Source organism: Temnothorax nylanderi, unplaced genomic scaffold (assembly GCF_030848795.1).
Source record: "Temnothorax nylanderi isolate EJ_2023f unplaced genomic scaffold, tnyl_v1.0 TNYL_tig0022_pilon, whole genome shotgun sequence".
In the NCBI taxonomy this organism is placed as follows: Eukaryota; Metazoa; Arthropoda; class Insecta; order Hymenoptera; family Formicidae; genus Temnothorax; species Temnothorax nylanderi.
Genome location: NW_027249084.1, coordinates 926,087 through 941,656, shown reverse-complemented (window position 1 = coordinate 941,656; position 15,570 = coordinate 926,087). Strand labels below are relative to the sequence as shown.

The following is a 15,570-nucleotide window of genomic DNA, read 5'->3' as shown; positions in this document are numbered from 1 at the left end:
CAGTGCAGCTGTGTGATGTAAGAAACGTTAGGAATATCGATAAAGAAGAAATAAATAATTGCCTTTTTGTAAATGCTTGACATATTTTATTACAAAGATATAAAAATTTTATTACAAAACAATCAATAAAAAATCTTGTCTTCATTAAAAACAAAATTGAAAGCAACACATTGTAAATCTAAGTGTGTTATTTCTACACGCACAAACGTCTACAAATGACGTACGTTTTACTGGACCTTATATTTTACATATTTTGTTGCGCTTTAAATACACACGTTGTATTAAGTTAAAAGTTAATTTTAATTAAATGAAACTAAAAGTTAATTTAATACGTTCAACCGTGTTAAATGACGTGATTTAAAGCGGCAAACAATGTGTAAGGAAAGCGTCAGTTCAAAATAACACTCTCAGATTTGCAGAGTGCAGTCATACCAGTCATATTAATATTTTACAATTTACATTCCCGCATCCATGTGTCTTGTTATAACTATAATGTTGTACCTATAATCCATTATGCTCGATGTAAAACAATACAACTCGACTCTGCAACTAGACATAATGTGCCCTAAGATTTTTGGATTGTAAGTATAAGCAGACATTCCGGAGTGTCTGCTCTCTATCTATTGGAGTTTGTTTCGTGAAGACACGTCGCGATTCGCAGATGTAGTACATATATAATTTTCTCTGCGTTCCTTCCGTTATATTTATTAAACGCGTTAAGTTCAATTAATTCGTGTGTGTCATTTCGCGCGCACTACATTTTCTTCGGCATAAAACACAGCATTTAGTTTGTATCATTCGCTTATGTATATCAGTTATGAACAAAGACTCCTGTAGATAATTACATATTGATTTATATAAGATACGTACTCCATCTCGATTGTTTTATATGGTTTTAAGCTGGCGAATGGATTCTTTCCGCTGTACAGATGGTCTACCTCTTTATTCAGGATTGTGTTTATTAGGTCTGTCTCCTTTTTAAATGAATATTGCGTGGCAGACGTTAAGACGAACGGACAATTTTGTTTCGCTAACATCTGTATTAACGGCGCCAACGTTTTTTTACTGGACCTTCCTGGAAGTTTATGCTTGTGAATATACAGATTAAATCCTACAACCAAGTCCGGTTTTACGAATGACGGGCTGCATACATAGTTCTCGTATAACACGTCGTGACACTCAAACGTCAAATATTTTTTCTCTCGTGACATACAGTTATCGCAATTATTTAACAGATTTGATTTACATGATAATTCCGGCCCTATCACTATAACTGACACCATGGCTCCTATTAAACGCGGCAAAATTTCCCAAAATGTCCAGAAGATTTCTTCGGACTCATTCGTACCTAGAACATGAATGACTAGATTTTTACTTTTTGGGACATACTTTAATAATCGCATAACATAAAACAAGGTTAAGGAACATGTCAGATATTCTGAGTGTTGAGCTGCCCAGACGTTGTACGACATCTCTGAGTTAGTCTGAATATTCCCAAAAGCCTTTATAAAGTCTTTCATGTTCTGAAATGTACTCGTGCTGGAAATGTGTTGTAAGTAAAAATGCAAGTCCAGAGGACTGTTTCCCTCTCGCATAGAAAATAAATCTGTGCAAAGACATAGTTCCAGGGGAGCGCATATGCCTCTGTGCTCAACGCCGTCTTTGTGATTTTTACAAAAGCTGGCAGCACACTTCTGACAATCCTCCAACGACATGATGTTCCGTTCGTGGCAAACTAGGCACTCTCTTGGTAAACAGAACATTTGCATCTCATCCACTTTCAGGCAACGTTCCAACCTGGACGACACCAGGTCCATGAACATCAGCTTCTTTTTGATCCTTTCCTCCGTAGTTTCACCGCCATCATCCATGCTGTAGTCTCGCAGCACGTTCTGTATTGCTTTGCACAAAGGTTTGTGCTGCTTCCAGTGCTGCTTCTGATGTTCCTGACCACAATATAAGATCATCTTACAGTTACTGCATCGCTTCAAGTGGACGTCGTCGCCAAACCGTTTGCAAACGTGACACATGGTTGCGCAGAAGAAGTTATTATAATTGTTATTAATTTGATTTCTCGCTTCTGATTCCATTTCTACCTATAAACAGTCTCATTATATTAAAGTCTCCTTCAGTGTAAAAGACAAATACACACAGTGTTTGGAATGTGATTTCCCAAGTCGCATATATGCGTAAATCGGCAATTTAATTCTTACGTTTTTAACTCTCTTCCCAATGGAGCGACCTGAAATGTTCTGAAGATATTGAAATCTACTGCTCACGTCACGTCTGCTTTAGGTTTTCAGTATTGTCATTCGCATTGCCGAATGCTTCACGAAATATAATTTGTTGACAATTTGTTGCGACAATTTATAATTTGTACAGCTATATTATCTGTAAACATTGCAAATGAGATTAATTGAAAAAATTAACATATAACCCACTACCCTATTGTTTTTAATTGGTACTATACTTATAATGTAACATCACATTTTAAAATTATGTATGTACAATTATTATGAGAATGACTAGTCATTCTCATAATGTTAATGAAAGAAATAATAAAATTCCGATTTCCAAATTAAAATGTCATTTTGTTCTTAATTATATTCCAATATTTTTTATAAATTTTGACTTTTGAAAATTTTAAACTTGAGATTTTAGGAAATCTTGGAAAATTCTTAACCTCGTTTGAATACTCGAAACGATACTCACGTAAAGAAAGAACTGCGGGAAACTGTACTGCTAAAGCTAGAATGCCACGATTGCCACGGCCACTTCATCTCTGTTATTGTTTTGGTCGTCGACTGTCGCAGTCGCAGGCAGCTGTGTGATGTGAGAAATGTTGGGAATATCGATAAAGAAGAAATGAATAATTGCCATTTCGTAAATGCTTGACATATTTTATTACAAAGATAAAAATTTTATTACAAAACAATTATTAAAAAGTCTTGTCTTCATTACAAACAGAACTGAAAGCAACAACCATTGTATTTAATATTTTACATTACCGCAGCCACTTGTCCTGTTATATCTATAATCGTATAATCCATTATGCTCGACTGATGTAAGACAATCGATTTTACAATTAGAAAATAACCATTTAGGATTTCTGAATTATTATAAATTAATATAAGCGGACAGTCCGGAGTGTCGGCTATCAGTCTTTTGGAGTTTGTTTCGTGAAGACACGTCGCGATTCGCAGATGTAGTACATACAGTTTTCTTTGCGTTCCTTTTTTCGTTACATTTTATAAACGTTCAGTTCAGTTAATTCCTGTGTGTCATTTCGCGCGTGCTACGTTTCCTTCAAACACAGCCGTTAGTTTGTATCGGTCGCTTAAATTACGCATAACAGTTACGAACAACGATTCCGGCAGATAGCGATATATTGATTCTCATAATACACGCGCTCCGGCCCGAGAACTCTATGCGGTCTGAGACTAGCGAATGGATTATTTTCTCTATAGATATAATCTACCTGTCTACTCAGAATTGTATTTATTCTGTCAGTCTCCTTCTCGAAGTCTTGACGCGTGACAGACGTTAAGACAAATGGACAATTTTGTTCCGCTATCAACTTAATGGACGGCGCCCACGTTTCCCTCTCGGATCCAAGTTCATGCTCGTGAATACCCAGGTTAAATCCTACAATAAAGTCCGGTCTTACGAATGACGAGCTGTGTACATAGTTCTCGTATAACGCATCGTGGTACTTAAAAATCAAACTTTTGTTATCCGACGATGTACAGGGATCACAAGCGTTTGAGGTGTATTTATATTTTAATTCCGGCCCTATCATTACAATCGTTATTGACATCACGGTCTCTAATAAACAAGACAAAACTTCCCATCCGATCAAGGTGGCTTCCTCGGCGCAACTCGCACCTACAACATGAACGACTAAATCTTTGTTGCTTTTTGGGACATAGTTGAATAATCGCATAGCATAAAACAACGTCAAGGGACGTGTCAGATATTGTGAGTGGTCGGGTGCCAAGACACCGTCCGAGTCATCCCGAATAACCCCATAAGCGTCTATAAAGTCGTTCATGTCCAGAAATTCAATGTTTGTGTCGAGAACGTGTTTCGCGTAAGAAATCATGTCCGGCACCAAAGAATTAGTGAGAGCCTCTTTTGTAGCTAATAAATCTGAACGAAAACATAGTTCCAGGGGAGCACAGATGTTTCTGTGCTCAATGCCGTCTTTGTGGTCTTTTATACAAAAGCAGGCAGCACACTTCTGACAAACCTTCAACGATTGAGCGTTCCGTTCGTGGCAAATCAGGCACTCCCTTGGAAATTTGAACATTTGCATCTCACACATCGTCAGACGACGTTTCAGCGTGCGCGACACTAGCAGCATGAACATCTGCTTTATGCTGGTCCATTCCTCCGACGTTTCTCCGCGAACATTCATGTCGTAGCCTTGCCGGCCTTGCAGCACGTCCTGTATGGCTTTGCACAAAGGTTTGTGCTGCTTCCAGTGCTGCTTCTGATGTTCCTTACCACAATAGGAGATCATCTTGCAGTTACCGCATAGCTTCAAAGGGACGCCGTCGCCAAACCGTTTGCAAACGTGACACATGGTCGCGTAGAAGAACTTGTTATAGTCGTTATTAATTTGATTTTTCGCTTCTGATTCCATGACTTCTGCTCACACAGTCCAATCTCGTTATATCAAAAGTCTCCTTCAGTGTAAGAGGCAAATACAAACAGTGTTTGAAATGTTGTGATTTCAATTTCACAGGTGACACGTGGAGCACGTGTAAATCGATTATTGACTTCTCGCGCTTTTGACCTTCCTTCCAATGGTCCGTCTCGAAAATTTCCGAGGATATTGAAATCTATTGTTCACGTCATGCTTTAGGTTTTTAGTACTGTCATTTACATCGCATCACGAAATAAAATTTGTTGACGTTGAGTTTGTAATTTGTACAGCTATTACCTGTAAACATTGCAATGAGATTGATCGTAATAATTAACACTTAAATTCTTACTGCTTGTTTGTAATTAATACTACTTTTGATGTAACATTACATTTTAAAATTATGTATGTAATTATAGTCATTCTCATAATGAAAATAAAAGAAAGAATCAATAAAGTACCGATTTCTAAATTAAAATATGTCATCTTGTTCCTAATTATATTCTAATATTTTTGTTCGAGAATCCGCGAGTTAGAGACAGCACGAAGAGATGGACTAGTACACGCACTTAAATTAAAAACTCAAAATTACAGAACAAAGTTTATAATGTAAATAAAGAAAATTATATATACATACAAGTAATTACGAAGTGTTCCTTTTAGGAAAAATGCCGTGAACGGTAGCGCGCACAGAAGTTAGCACGGCAAAAGCGGCTAAATCTATCAAGCGAGCGAGTGCGAATTTCTAAGCGAAAAGCGGTGTTAAGCGGTTGTATGTACGAGCGGTAGTATAAGTACACTGAGCGGGTGAACAACGAAAACGAGAGCTCCTGGTTGTCGCGACTATCCTTTTATAAGATCGGAAAAAAGGCCCTTTCTTCGCAGATCTCCAATTAAATTAAAGCATTTAAAACAGTTAGAGGAGATCGAAGGGCGACGTGCGCAATTGGAAGCTAGGAAACGTACGCGAATCGATTCGCCTATGCGAAGTGAAAAACACGAATTTCGCTTGTGTGATTGGCGGGAGGCGATCTACGTCATCGCATCGCGCAGGTTTACGGCGAGTTTTGCGTTGGAAGATCGTTGCTGGTGTTTGACAAACCATGTTTATAACATGGATTTTTTTCACGTACAAAAACGATTGTTGCTTGACTTTGCAATAAAGAGAAAGTTAACGAAACTTCTCGAATTGAAATCGGCAGAAAACCCATGTTATAAACGAACGTTATATATAGATTCGATTATTTTATGGCAATCACGTGCATGCGTTTTTAAGCAAATTTTACGCTTCTGATTCGGTGATCAGATAAACGCACAGCGCAATCAACTTATGATTTCTAACATTAACACTTAAATTCTCACTGCTTGTTTGTAATTAATACTACTTTTGATGTAACATTGTATTTTAAAATCATGTATGTAATTATAGTCACTCTCATAATGTAAATGAAAGAAAGAATCAATAAAATGCCGATTTCTAAATTAAAATATGTCATCTTCATGTTCAAAATTATATTCTAATATTTCTTATAATATTCTACTTTCAGAATTTCAATCTTATGGTATGAAAAATCACGATTCTTGGAAATATATTGAAAAATTCTTGAAATTTCTAATAGTACAATTTCACCTAGACAGCAGGTATGTCTAAAAGGTCCGTATTCATAGTCGGATCTTATTCCAAGACTGTCTTAAGTAATGTCTTAAGATGCTAATACGGCTCTGTGATTGATTCATAACATATCTTAAGATCGTACCTAAGATAGTCTTAAATATAAAATTCGACTATGAATACCGGCCTAAGATGTCTTTTATGCGCGCTGCCTCGGTCTGGCCGAATATATTCTCCTAATCGATTTTTGAGACTTTTGAGAAAATTCTTGGAAAATAAGAAAATTATTAGAATTTTAGACAGTAGCAGGTCGTCAAAATGAATTCTTTAGAGAAAAAATTTTAAATTTTGTTAATCTCAACACAAGTGTATGCTGGTAGCTGTTATTAGTAATATTAATAATCTCGTTAAAAAATACATGCTCCTCGAAACGATACTCACGTAAAAAAGGGTAGGAAGCCAGGACCACACACTCAATCTCTGCCATTATTGCGAACATCGACTGTCACAGGAAGCTGTCGGCCTTTCACACATGTGATATCCAGAAAATATCGAAACAGAAACAATTACCATCATAAATGCTTGATACATATTTATTACAAAGATATAAATTTTATTATAAAAATTATCGAAAAGTTTTGTCTTTATTACAAACAGAACTAAGAGCCATTGTAATATTTTACGTTACCGCATCCACTCCTGTTATATTTATAATCCATTTATGATCGACTGATATAAGATAATCGATTCAACAAGTAAATAATGGCTTCTTGGATTATAAATATAAGTAGACATTCGGAGTGTCAAATTTCAGTTTTTTGCAGTTTATTTCGTAAAACGCGTCGCGATTTGCAGTTGTAGTTCATACAGTTATGCGTCCCTTCCGTTGCATTATACTTTAAACGTAAAATTCCATTTAACTCGTATTCTTTCATTTCGCACACGCAACGTTTTTTTCGGCATAAAACACAGCCTTCAGTTCGTATCGGTAGTTTAAATTACGCATATCAGTTACGAACAAAGACTTTGGTAGATAATTATATACTGATTATGATAACACACCCGCTCTGACCCAAAATCTCTATGCGGTTTGCAACTGGCGAATGGGTTCCTTCCGCTACCGAAATAATCTAACTCCTTACCCAGGATTGTGTTCATTTTGTTCATCCCCTCCTCAAGTTCCCGTAGCTTAGAAAACGTTAAGATAAACGGACAATTCTGTTTCGCTAACGCACGTATGGATGGCGCCCATATTTCCTTATTATTAAGTTCATGTTCCTGAATACTCGGGTTAAATCCTACAATCAAGTCCGGTTTTATGAATTTCGAACTGTCCACATAGTCCTCGTATGACACATCGTGGTACTCAGAAAACAAACTTTTGTTCCCAACAAAAAAGTTATCATCAGTGCGTGACGGATCCAATTTATCTTTTAAGCCCGGCCATATCATTACAATCATTATTGATGTCACGGTCTCCATTAATTGCAGGAAAATTTCCCACGTCCATAAGGTGGCTTCTTCGAGGTAATTTGCACCTACAAGATGAATGATTAGAAATGTGCCTTCTAAGACATAGTTTAACAATCCCACAGCATAAAACATCGTCAAGGGACGCGTCAGATATTCTGAGGAATTGGCTGCCCAGATATTGTACACCATCTCCGAGTCAGTCTGAATATACACAAAAGCCTTTATAAAGTCTCTCATGTTGTGAACTGTAGTACTCGTGGAGAAATTTTGCAAGACACTATTCGGATGTTAGTATCCTTCTCCTATAGAAAAAAATAAATTTGTACGAAGACATAGTTCCAGAGGAGCGCAGATGTCCCAGTGGTCAATGTAGTTTTTGTGAATTTGACAAAAGCTGGCAGCACACTTCTGACAACTCTCCAACGACTTCCATTCGTGGCAAATTAGGCACTCTTTTGGAAAAAGGAACATATCCATCTCAACCACATTCAGGTCACGTCCTAGCCTGGACGACACTAGCTGCATGAAGCTCAGCTTCTTGTCGGCCCATTTCTCCGTAGTTTCACCGCGATAATCCATGCTGTCGTCTCGCAGCACAACCTGTATGGCTTTGCACAAAGATTTGTGCTGCTTCCAGTGCTGCTTCTGATGTTCCTGACCACAATAGGCGATCATCTTGCAGCCACCGCAACTCTTCAAATGGACGCCGTCGCCAAACCGTTTGCAAACGTGACACATGGTCGCGTAGAAGAACAACTCGGTATAGTCGTTATTAATTTGATTACTTGCTACTGATTCCATGACTTCTCCTTATACACAGTCTCGTTATATCAAAGTCTCCTTCAGTGTAAAGGACAAATATAGTGTTTAGAATGTTGTGATTTCACCCGTGATTTATCTTGCACCCGTAAGATATGAGCGTTAAGCAAAATATGACAAAATTGGTAGAATGATTATCATTCCATGCAATGAATAGGAAGGATACTGTTTTTGCTGGTTTATCAAATAAAGGATTCGTGTGGCACTCCGCGTACATCCACGACCGCTTGCTTCGTGATGGGATAGTACTCAAACACCATGCAAGCTTTTTTAGGCCGCTATTAGCTTAGTTCTGGTATCTGCGTGAGGCTGAAGCCTGCAACAAATAAACGTAGTCGTTAGATAAAATCTCGAGTGCCTTTAGAATCGCAAAATCTGTAAATATGCTCTTACCTGTAAATATATATGCTGTAACCTGACCTACGTTCCTAATCTGTGATAAACGGGCTCTTGTCGTATTTTATACAGAATCAACTATTGAATTTTGTAAATCTTACCACATAAATATGATAATATTAGTAACGTTAATAATCTCGTTGGAATACACCCTCCGTGGAACGATATATACTCACGCAAAAAACGGCGGGAAATTATTATCCTGCCTTAAGCGCTACAGCCACTTGACCTCTGTCATTGTTTTGATCGTCGACTGTCGAAAGCACCAGTGAATCTATCACGCGTAGCACACGTGTGATTTCAGAAATATCGCTGTAGAAGAAACAATTGCCATTCCGTAAATGCTTGATATATATTTTATTACAAAGATATAAATTTCATCGCAAACAATTAACGAAAAGTCTTGCCTTCATTACAAACAGAACTGAAAGCAACAACCATTGTATTTAATATTTTACATTACCGCAGCCATGTGTCCTGTCATATCTATAATCGCTGTATCTACAATTCATTATGCTCGATGCAAGACAATCGACTCTACAAGTAGAGAATGTGTTATTTTACATATTTTGTTGCGTGTTAAATAAACACGTTGAATTAAATTAAAAGTTAATTTTAATTAAATGAAATTAAAAGATAATTTAAAACGTTCAACCGTGTTAAACGACGTAATTAAAACGGCAAGAAATGTGTAAGACGAACTCCGGTTAAAATATCTAAATAACACACTTGAATTTGCAGTGCAGACATAATAATATTTTACATTACCGCATCCACGTGTCCCGTTATATCTATAATCGTATAGTCCATTATGCTCGACTGATGTAAGACAATTCTCGATTCTACAATTATAGAAAATAGTCATTTAGGATTTTTGGATTATAAATATAATAAGCAGACATTTCGGAGTGTCGGACTCCGCTTTTGGAGTTTGTTTCGTGAAGACACGTCGCGATTCGCATATAATTTTCTTTGCGTTCCTTTCGTTACATTTATTAAACGTTAAGTTCAGTTACTTCGTGTGTGTCATTTCGCGCGCGATACATTTTCTTCGGCATAAAACACAGCATTTAGTTTGTATCGGTCGCTTAAATTTCGCATATCAGTTATGAACAAAGACACTTGTAAATAATTAGATACCGATTCATATAAAGTACGTACTCCGGCGCGACGTTTCTAAACGGAGTTAAACTAGCGAATGGATTTTTTCCGTTATATAGATAGTCTATCTCTTTATCCAGGATTGTGTTTATTCTGTCTGTCTGCTTCTTAAATGCACGTAGCGTCAAAGAAGTTAAAACGAACGGACAATTTCGTTTCACTATCAACTTAATATGGACGGCGCCCACGTTTCCTCACTGGACCTTCCTGGAAGTTTATACTTGTGAATATACAGATTAAATCCTACAACCAAGTCCGGCTTTACAGATGACGGGCTGCGTACATAGTTCTCGTATAAAAAATCGTAAAATTCAAACGTCAAACATTTTTTCTCTCGTGACATACAGTTATCGCAATTATTTAACGGATTTGATTTACATGATAATTCCGGCCCTATCACTATAACTACCACTGACATCATGGTTCCTATTAAACGCAGCAAAATTTCCCAAACTGTCCAGAAGATTTCTTCGGACTCATTCGTACCTAGAACATGAATGACTAGATTTTTACTTTTTGGGACATACTTTAATAATCGCATAACATAAAACAACGTTAAGGAACATGTCAGATATTCTGAGTGTTGAGCTGCCCAGATGTTGTACGACATCTCTGAGTCAGTCTGAATATTCCCAAAAGCCTTTATAAAGTCTTTCATGTTCTGAAATGTACTCGTGCAGGAAATGTGTTGTAAGTAAAAATGCAACGACTTGATGTTCCGTTCGTGGCAAACTAGGCACTCTCTTGGAAAACAGAACATTTGTATCTCATCCACATTCAGGCAGCGTCCCAACCTGGACGACACCAGGTCCATGAACATCAGCTTCTTTTCGGTCCATTCCTCCGTAGTTTCACCGCCATCATCCATGCTGTAGTCTCGCAGCACGTTTTGTATTGCTTTGCACAAAGATTTGTGCTGTTTCCAGTGCTGCTTCTGATGTTCCTGACCACAATAGAAGAGCATCTTACAGTTACTGAACCGCTTCAAAGGGACGCCGCGCCGTCGCCAAACCGTTTGCAAACGTGACACATGCCATGGTTGCGCAGAAGAATAAGTTATTATAATCGTTATTAATTTGATTTCTCGCTTCTGATTCCATGACTTCTACCTATACACAGTCTCGTTATATCTAAGTCTCTCTCAGTGTAAAAGACAAATACACACAGTGTTTGGAATGTGATTCTCCAGGTCGCATGCGTATAAATCGGCAAATTTAATTCTCACGATTTTAACTCTCTTTCCAATGGCGCGACCTAAAATGTTCTTAAGATATTAAAATCTATTGCTCACGTCGCGTATGCTTTAGGTTTTCAGTATTGTCATTCACATTGCCGAATGCTTCACGAAATATAATTTGTTGACAATTTGTAATTTGTACAGTTATTATCTGTAAACATTTTAAATAAGATTGATTGAAAAAATTAACATATAACCCACTACCCTATTGTTTTTAATTGGTACTATACTTATGATGTAACATCACATTTTAAAATTATGTATGTACAATTATTATGAGAATGACTAGTTATTCTCATAATGATAATGAAAGAAATAATAAAATTCCAATTTCCAAATTAAAATGTCATTTTGTTCTTAATTATATTCCAATACTTTTTATAAATTTCGACTTTTGAAAATTTTAAACTTGAGATTTTAGGAAATCTTGGAAAATTCTTAACCTCGTTGGAATATTCGAAACGATACTCACGTAAAGAAAGAACGGCGGGAAACCGTAAGTACTGCTAGAGCTAGAATGCCACGATTTCCACGGCCACTTGATCTGTCCCAGTAAGCAAGAAACGTCAAGAAACATTTCAACTACATTGCATTAATGTTAAAACGTTGCTGTAATGTAGTTAAAATGTTTCTTGATGTTTCTTGCTTACTGGGGTTATTGTTTTGGTCGCAGTCGCAGGCAGCTGTGTGATGTGAGAAATAATAGGAATATCGATAAAGAAGAAATAAATAATTGCCATTTCGTAAATGCTTGACATATTTTATTACAAAGCTTGATATAAATTTCATTACAAAACAATTAACGAAAAGTCTTGTCTTCATTACAAACAGAATTGAAAGCAGCACATTGTAAATCCAAGTGCGTTATTGAATTGAATTTGCCATGTGAATTTGCAGTGCAGTCATACCAGTCATATTAATATTTTACAATTTACGTTACCGCATCCATGTGTCTCGTTATATCTATAATCGTATAATCCATTATGCTCGACTGATGTAAGACAATTATCGACTCTACAATTCGAAAATTATAGTCATTTACGATTTTTGAATTATTATAAATTATAAGCAGACATTCCGGAGTGTTGGTTAATCAGTCTTTTGGAGTTTGTTACGTGAAGACACGTCGCGATTCGCAGATGTGGTACATACAATTTTTTTTTTTTTTTTTTTACGCGCGTTCTTTCCGTTACATTTATTAAACGTTAAGTTCAGTTAATTCGTGTATGTCATTTCGCGCGCGCTACGTTTTCTTCGTCGTCAAACACAGCCATTAGTATCAGTCACTTAAATTAGGCATATCAGTTATGAACAGACTCCTGTAGATAATTACATATTGATTCATATAAGATACGTACTCCTTCCCGATAGTTCTGTATGGGATTAAACTGGCGAATGGATTCTTTCCGCTATATAGATGGTCTACCTCTTTATTCAGGATTGTGCTTATTATCTTTGTCTCCTTTTTAAATGTATGTAGCGTGGCAGACGTTAAGATAAACGGACAATTTTCTTTCGCTATCAACTTAATGGACGGCGTCCACGTTTCCATACTGGACCTTCCTGGAAGTTCATGCGTGCGAACACCCAGATTAAATCCTACAACCAAGTCCGGTTTTACGAATGACGAGCTGTCCACATAGTTCTCGTATAACACGTCGTGTAACTCAAACGTCAAACATTTTTTCTCTCGTGACATACAGTTATCGCAATGATGTGACAGATTTGATTTACATGGTAATTCCGGTCCTATCAATATAACTGACACCATGGCTCCTATTAAACGCGGCAAAATTTCCCACCCGATCAAGGTGATTTCTTCGCTCCTTCTCGCACCTAGAACATGAACGACTAGATCTTTACTTTTTGGGACATCGTTTAATAATCGCATAGCATAAAACAACGTTAAGGAATGTGTCAGATATTCTGAGTTTAAAGTTGCCCGGACGTTAAAGTCGCACGATATCCCAAAGTCAGTATGAATATTCCTAAAAGCCTTTATAAAATCTTTCATGTTCTGAAATGTACTCTTGCAGGAAATGTGCGAGTACTCTTGCAGGAAATGTTGCAAGTAAGGCTGCAGGTCCGGAGGATTGTTTCCCTCTTCTATAGAAAATAAATCTGTGCGGAGACATACTTCCAGGGGAGCGCAGATGTCCCTGTGCTGAGCGCCATATCTGTGAATTTGACAAAAGCTGGCAGCACACTTCTGACAAATCTCCAACGACTTGATGTTCCGTTTGTCGCAAACTAAACACTCCCTTGGAAAACAGACCATTTGCATCTCATTCGCATTCAGACGACGTTCCAGCTTGGACGACACTAGCCGCGCTAAGGTCAGTTTCTGGTCGGCCCGTTCCTCTGTAGTTTTACAGCGATAATCCATGCCGTACTGTTGGCGCATGTACTGTATAGCTTTGCACAAAGGTTTGTGCTGCTTCCAGTGCTGATTCTGATGTTCATAACCACAATAAACGATCATCTTGCAGCCACTGCATCTCTTCAAATGGACGCCGTCGTCAAACCGTTTGCAAACGTGACACATGGTCGCGTAGAAGAACTCGTTATAATTGTTATTAATTTGATTTCTCGCTTCTGATTCCATGACTTCTGCCTATACACAGTCTCGTTATATCAAAGTCTCCTTCAGTGTAAAGGACAACTGTAGTGTTTGGAATGTTGTGATTTTGTAGGTTGCACCCACAAGGCATGAGCGTTAAGCAAAATATGACAAAATTGTTAGAATAATTATCATTCCATGCGATGAATAGGAAGGATACTGCTTATGCTGGCGTTATCAAATAGAGGATTCGCGTGTACTTCGCATACATCCAGAACTGCCTGCTTCGTGATACGGCAGTACTCGAGCACGAAACTTTTTCAGGCCGCTACCAGCTTAGCTCTAGTTGGCTCTAGTATCTGCGTGAGGCTTCAGCCTGCAACAAATAAGTTGCAAATAAGTGACATAAGCGTAGTCGTTAGATAAAATCTGGGGTCCGTTCCGTTTCACGCATATGCGTGCATTTATCTATAGCATACGTAACGTTTACTATAGACAATGCGCGCATCATGCGTGAAACGGAACGGACCCCTGGACGGCTTTTCGAATCGCAAGCTCTGTGAACATGTTTTTTACCGGTAACCTAACCTATATTCCTAACTTGCGATAGGCTTTTGTCAAAACGTACTTTATATAGAAATAATTATTGAATTTTGTTAATCTTATTACATATATACGCTGTTATTGGTAACGTTAATAATCTCGCTAGAATACACACTCCTCGAAACGATACTTACGTAAAGAACGGCGGGAAATTATACTGCTACGGCACTACAGCACAGCCACTCGATCTCTGCCTGCGATCGTTTTCATCGTCGACTGTTACACGTGGCGGCGTGCACGTGGCGGCGTGGCACGTGGCACACGTGTGACGTCAGAGATTCCAGAAATATCGATATTAGAGAAGGAACAATTGCTATTTCGTAAATGTCTGATATATGTATGTTTTATTATTTATTACAAAGATATAAATTTTATTACAAGCAATTAATGAAAAGTCTTGTCTTCATCACAAACAGAACTGAAAGTAACAGTCATTGTATTAATATTTTACATTAATGCATCCATATGAGTCCTCTGTTTTATCTATAATCGCTGTATCGACAATCCACTATGCTCGATGCAAGATGCAAGACAATCGACTCTACAATAAGTAGATAATGTGTTGTTTTACATATATATATATATATTAAATAAACACGTTGAATTAAATTAAAAGTTAATTTAATACGTTCAACCGTGTTAAACGACGTAATTTAAAACAGCAACAAATGTGTAAGAGGAGCTTCGGTTAAAATAACACTTGAATTTGCAGAGTGCAGTCATAATAATATATCACAATTTACATTACCGCATCCACGTGTCCCGTTATATCTATATAATCGTATAATCCATTATGCTCGACTGATGTAAGACAATTATCGACTATTATACAATTATAGAAAATATAGTCATTTAGGATTTTTTGATTATAAATATAAGCAGACATTTGGGGCGGCAGTGTGGTCTAGTGGTAGAGCGCGCCAGACTCGTAATCTGAGGAACCAGGTTCGAGTCCACTAGAGCTATGGAAAGTTTTTTCCGAAAGCTGCGCCCTCCGTGCAAGATAGGCCTGGATAGGCCTCTTGTGCGGCAAACTGGGCTCCGTCTTTCGGAAAGAGACGTTA

General features: G+C 37.5%; 3 protein-coding genes and 1 pseudogene across 5 annotated transcripts; all 4 read right to left on the bottom strand.

The window, feature by feature from the left end:
- Positions 1 to 75: 75 nt before the first annotated feature.
- On the bottom strand, positions 76 to 5,858 carry LOC139769521 (uncharacterized). Its single transcript, XM_071700644.1, has 3 exons — positions 5,283 to 5,858; positions 3,359 to 4,945; positions 76 to 2,096 (listed from the first exon to the last, which is right to left on the bottom strand). Exons 2-3 carry the CDS (start codon positions 4,643 to 4,645, stop codon positions 816 to 818), a joined length of 2,568 nt encoding a protein of 855 aa, XP_071556745.1. The 5' UTR covers positions 4,646 to 4,945; positions 5,283 to 5,858; the 3' UTR covers positions 76 to 815.
- A 1,410-nt stretch (positions 5,859 to 7,268) lies between these two features.
- Positions 7,269 to 8,531, bottom strand: LOC139769520 (putative protein MSS51 homolog, mitochondrial). The gene is made up of 2 exons (XM_071700643.1): positions 8,214 to 8,531; positions 7,269 to 7,931 (listed from the first exon to the last, which is right to left on the bottom strand). Exons 1-2 carry the CDS (start codon positions 8,529 to 8,531, stop codon positions 7,269 to 7,271), a joined length of 981 nt encoding a protein of 326 aa, XP_071556744.1.
- Positions 8,532 to 9,283: 752 nt separating this feature from the next.
- On the bottom strand, positions 9,284 to 11,994 carry LOC139769397 (uncharacterized; annotated as a pseudogene).
- Positions 11,995 to 12,082: 88 nt separating this feature from the next.
- Positions 12,083 to 14,786, bottom strand: LOC139769396 (uncharacterized). Of its 3 annotated transcripts, none has more exons than XM_071700432.1 (3): positions 14,641 to 14,786; positions 14,124 to 14,279; positions 12,083 to 14,005 (listed from the first exon to the last, which is right to left on the bottom strand). In XM_071700432.1, exon 3 carries the CDS (start codon positions 13,946 to 13,948, stop codon positions 12,623 to 12,625), a length of 1,326 nt encoding a protein of 441 aa, XP_071556533.1. In that variant the 5' UTR covers positions 13,949 to 14,005; positions 14,124 to 14,279; positions 14,641 to 14,786; the 3' UTR covers positions 12,083 to 12,622. The 3 variants fall into 3 exon arrangements, with proteins under 3 accessions (XP_071556533.1, XP_071556532.1, XP_071556530.1); XM_071700431.1 differs by having other exon boundaries at positions 12,083 to 13,973; positions 14,125 to 14,279; XM_071700429.1 differs by having other exon boundaries at positions 12,083 to 14,279.
- Between the last annotated feature and the right edge of the window lie 784 nt (positions 14,787 to 15,570).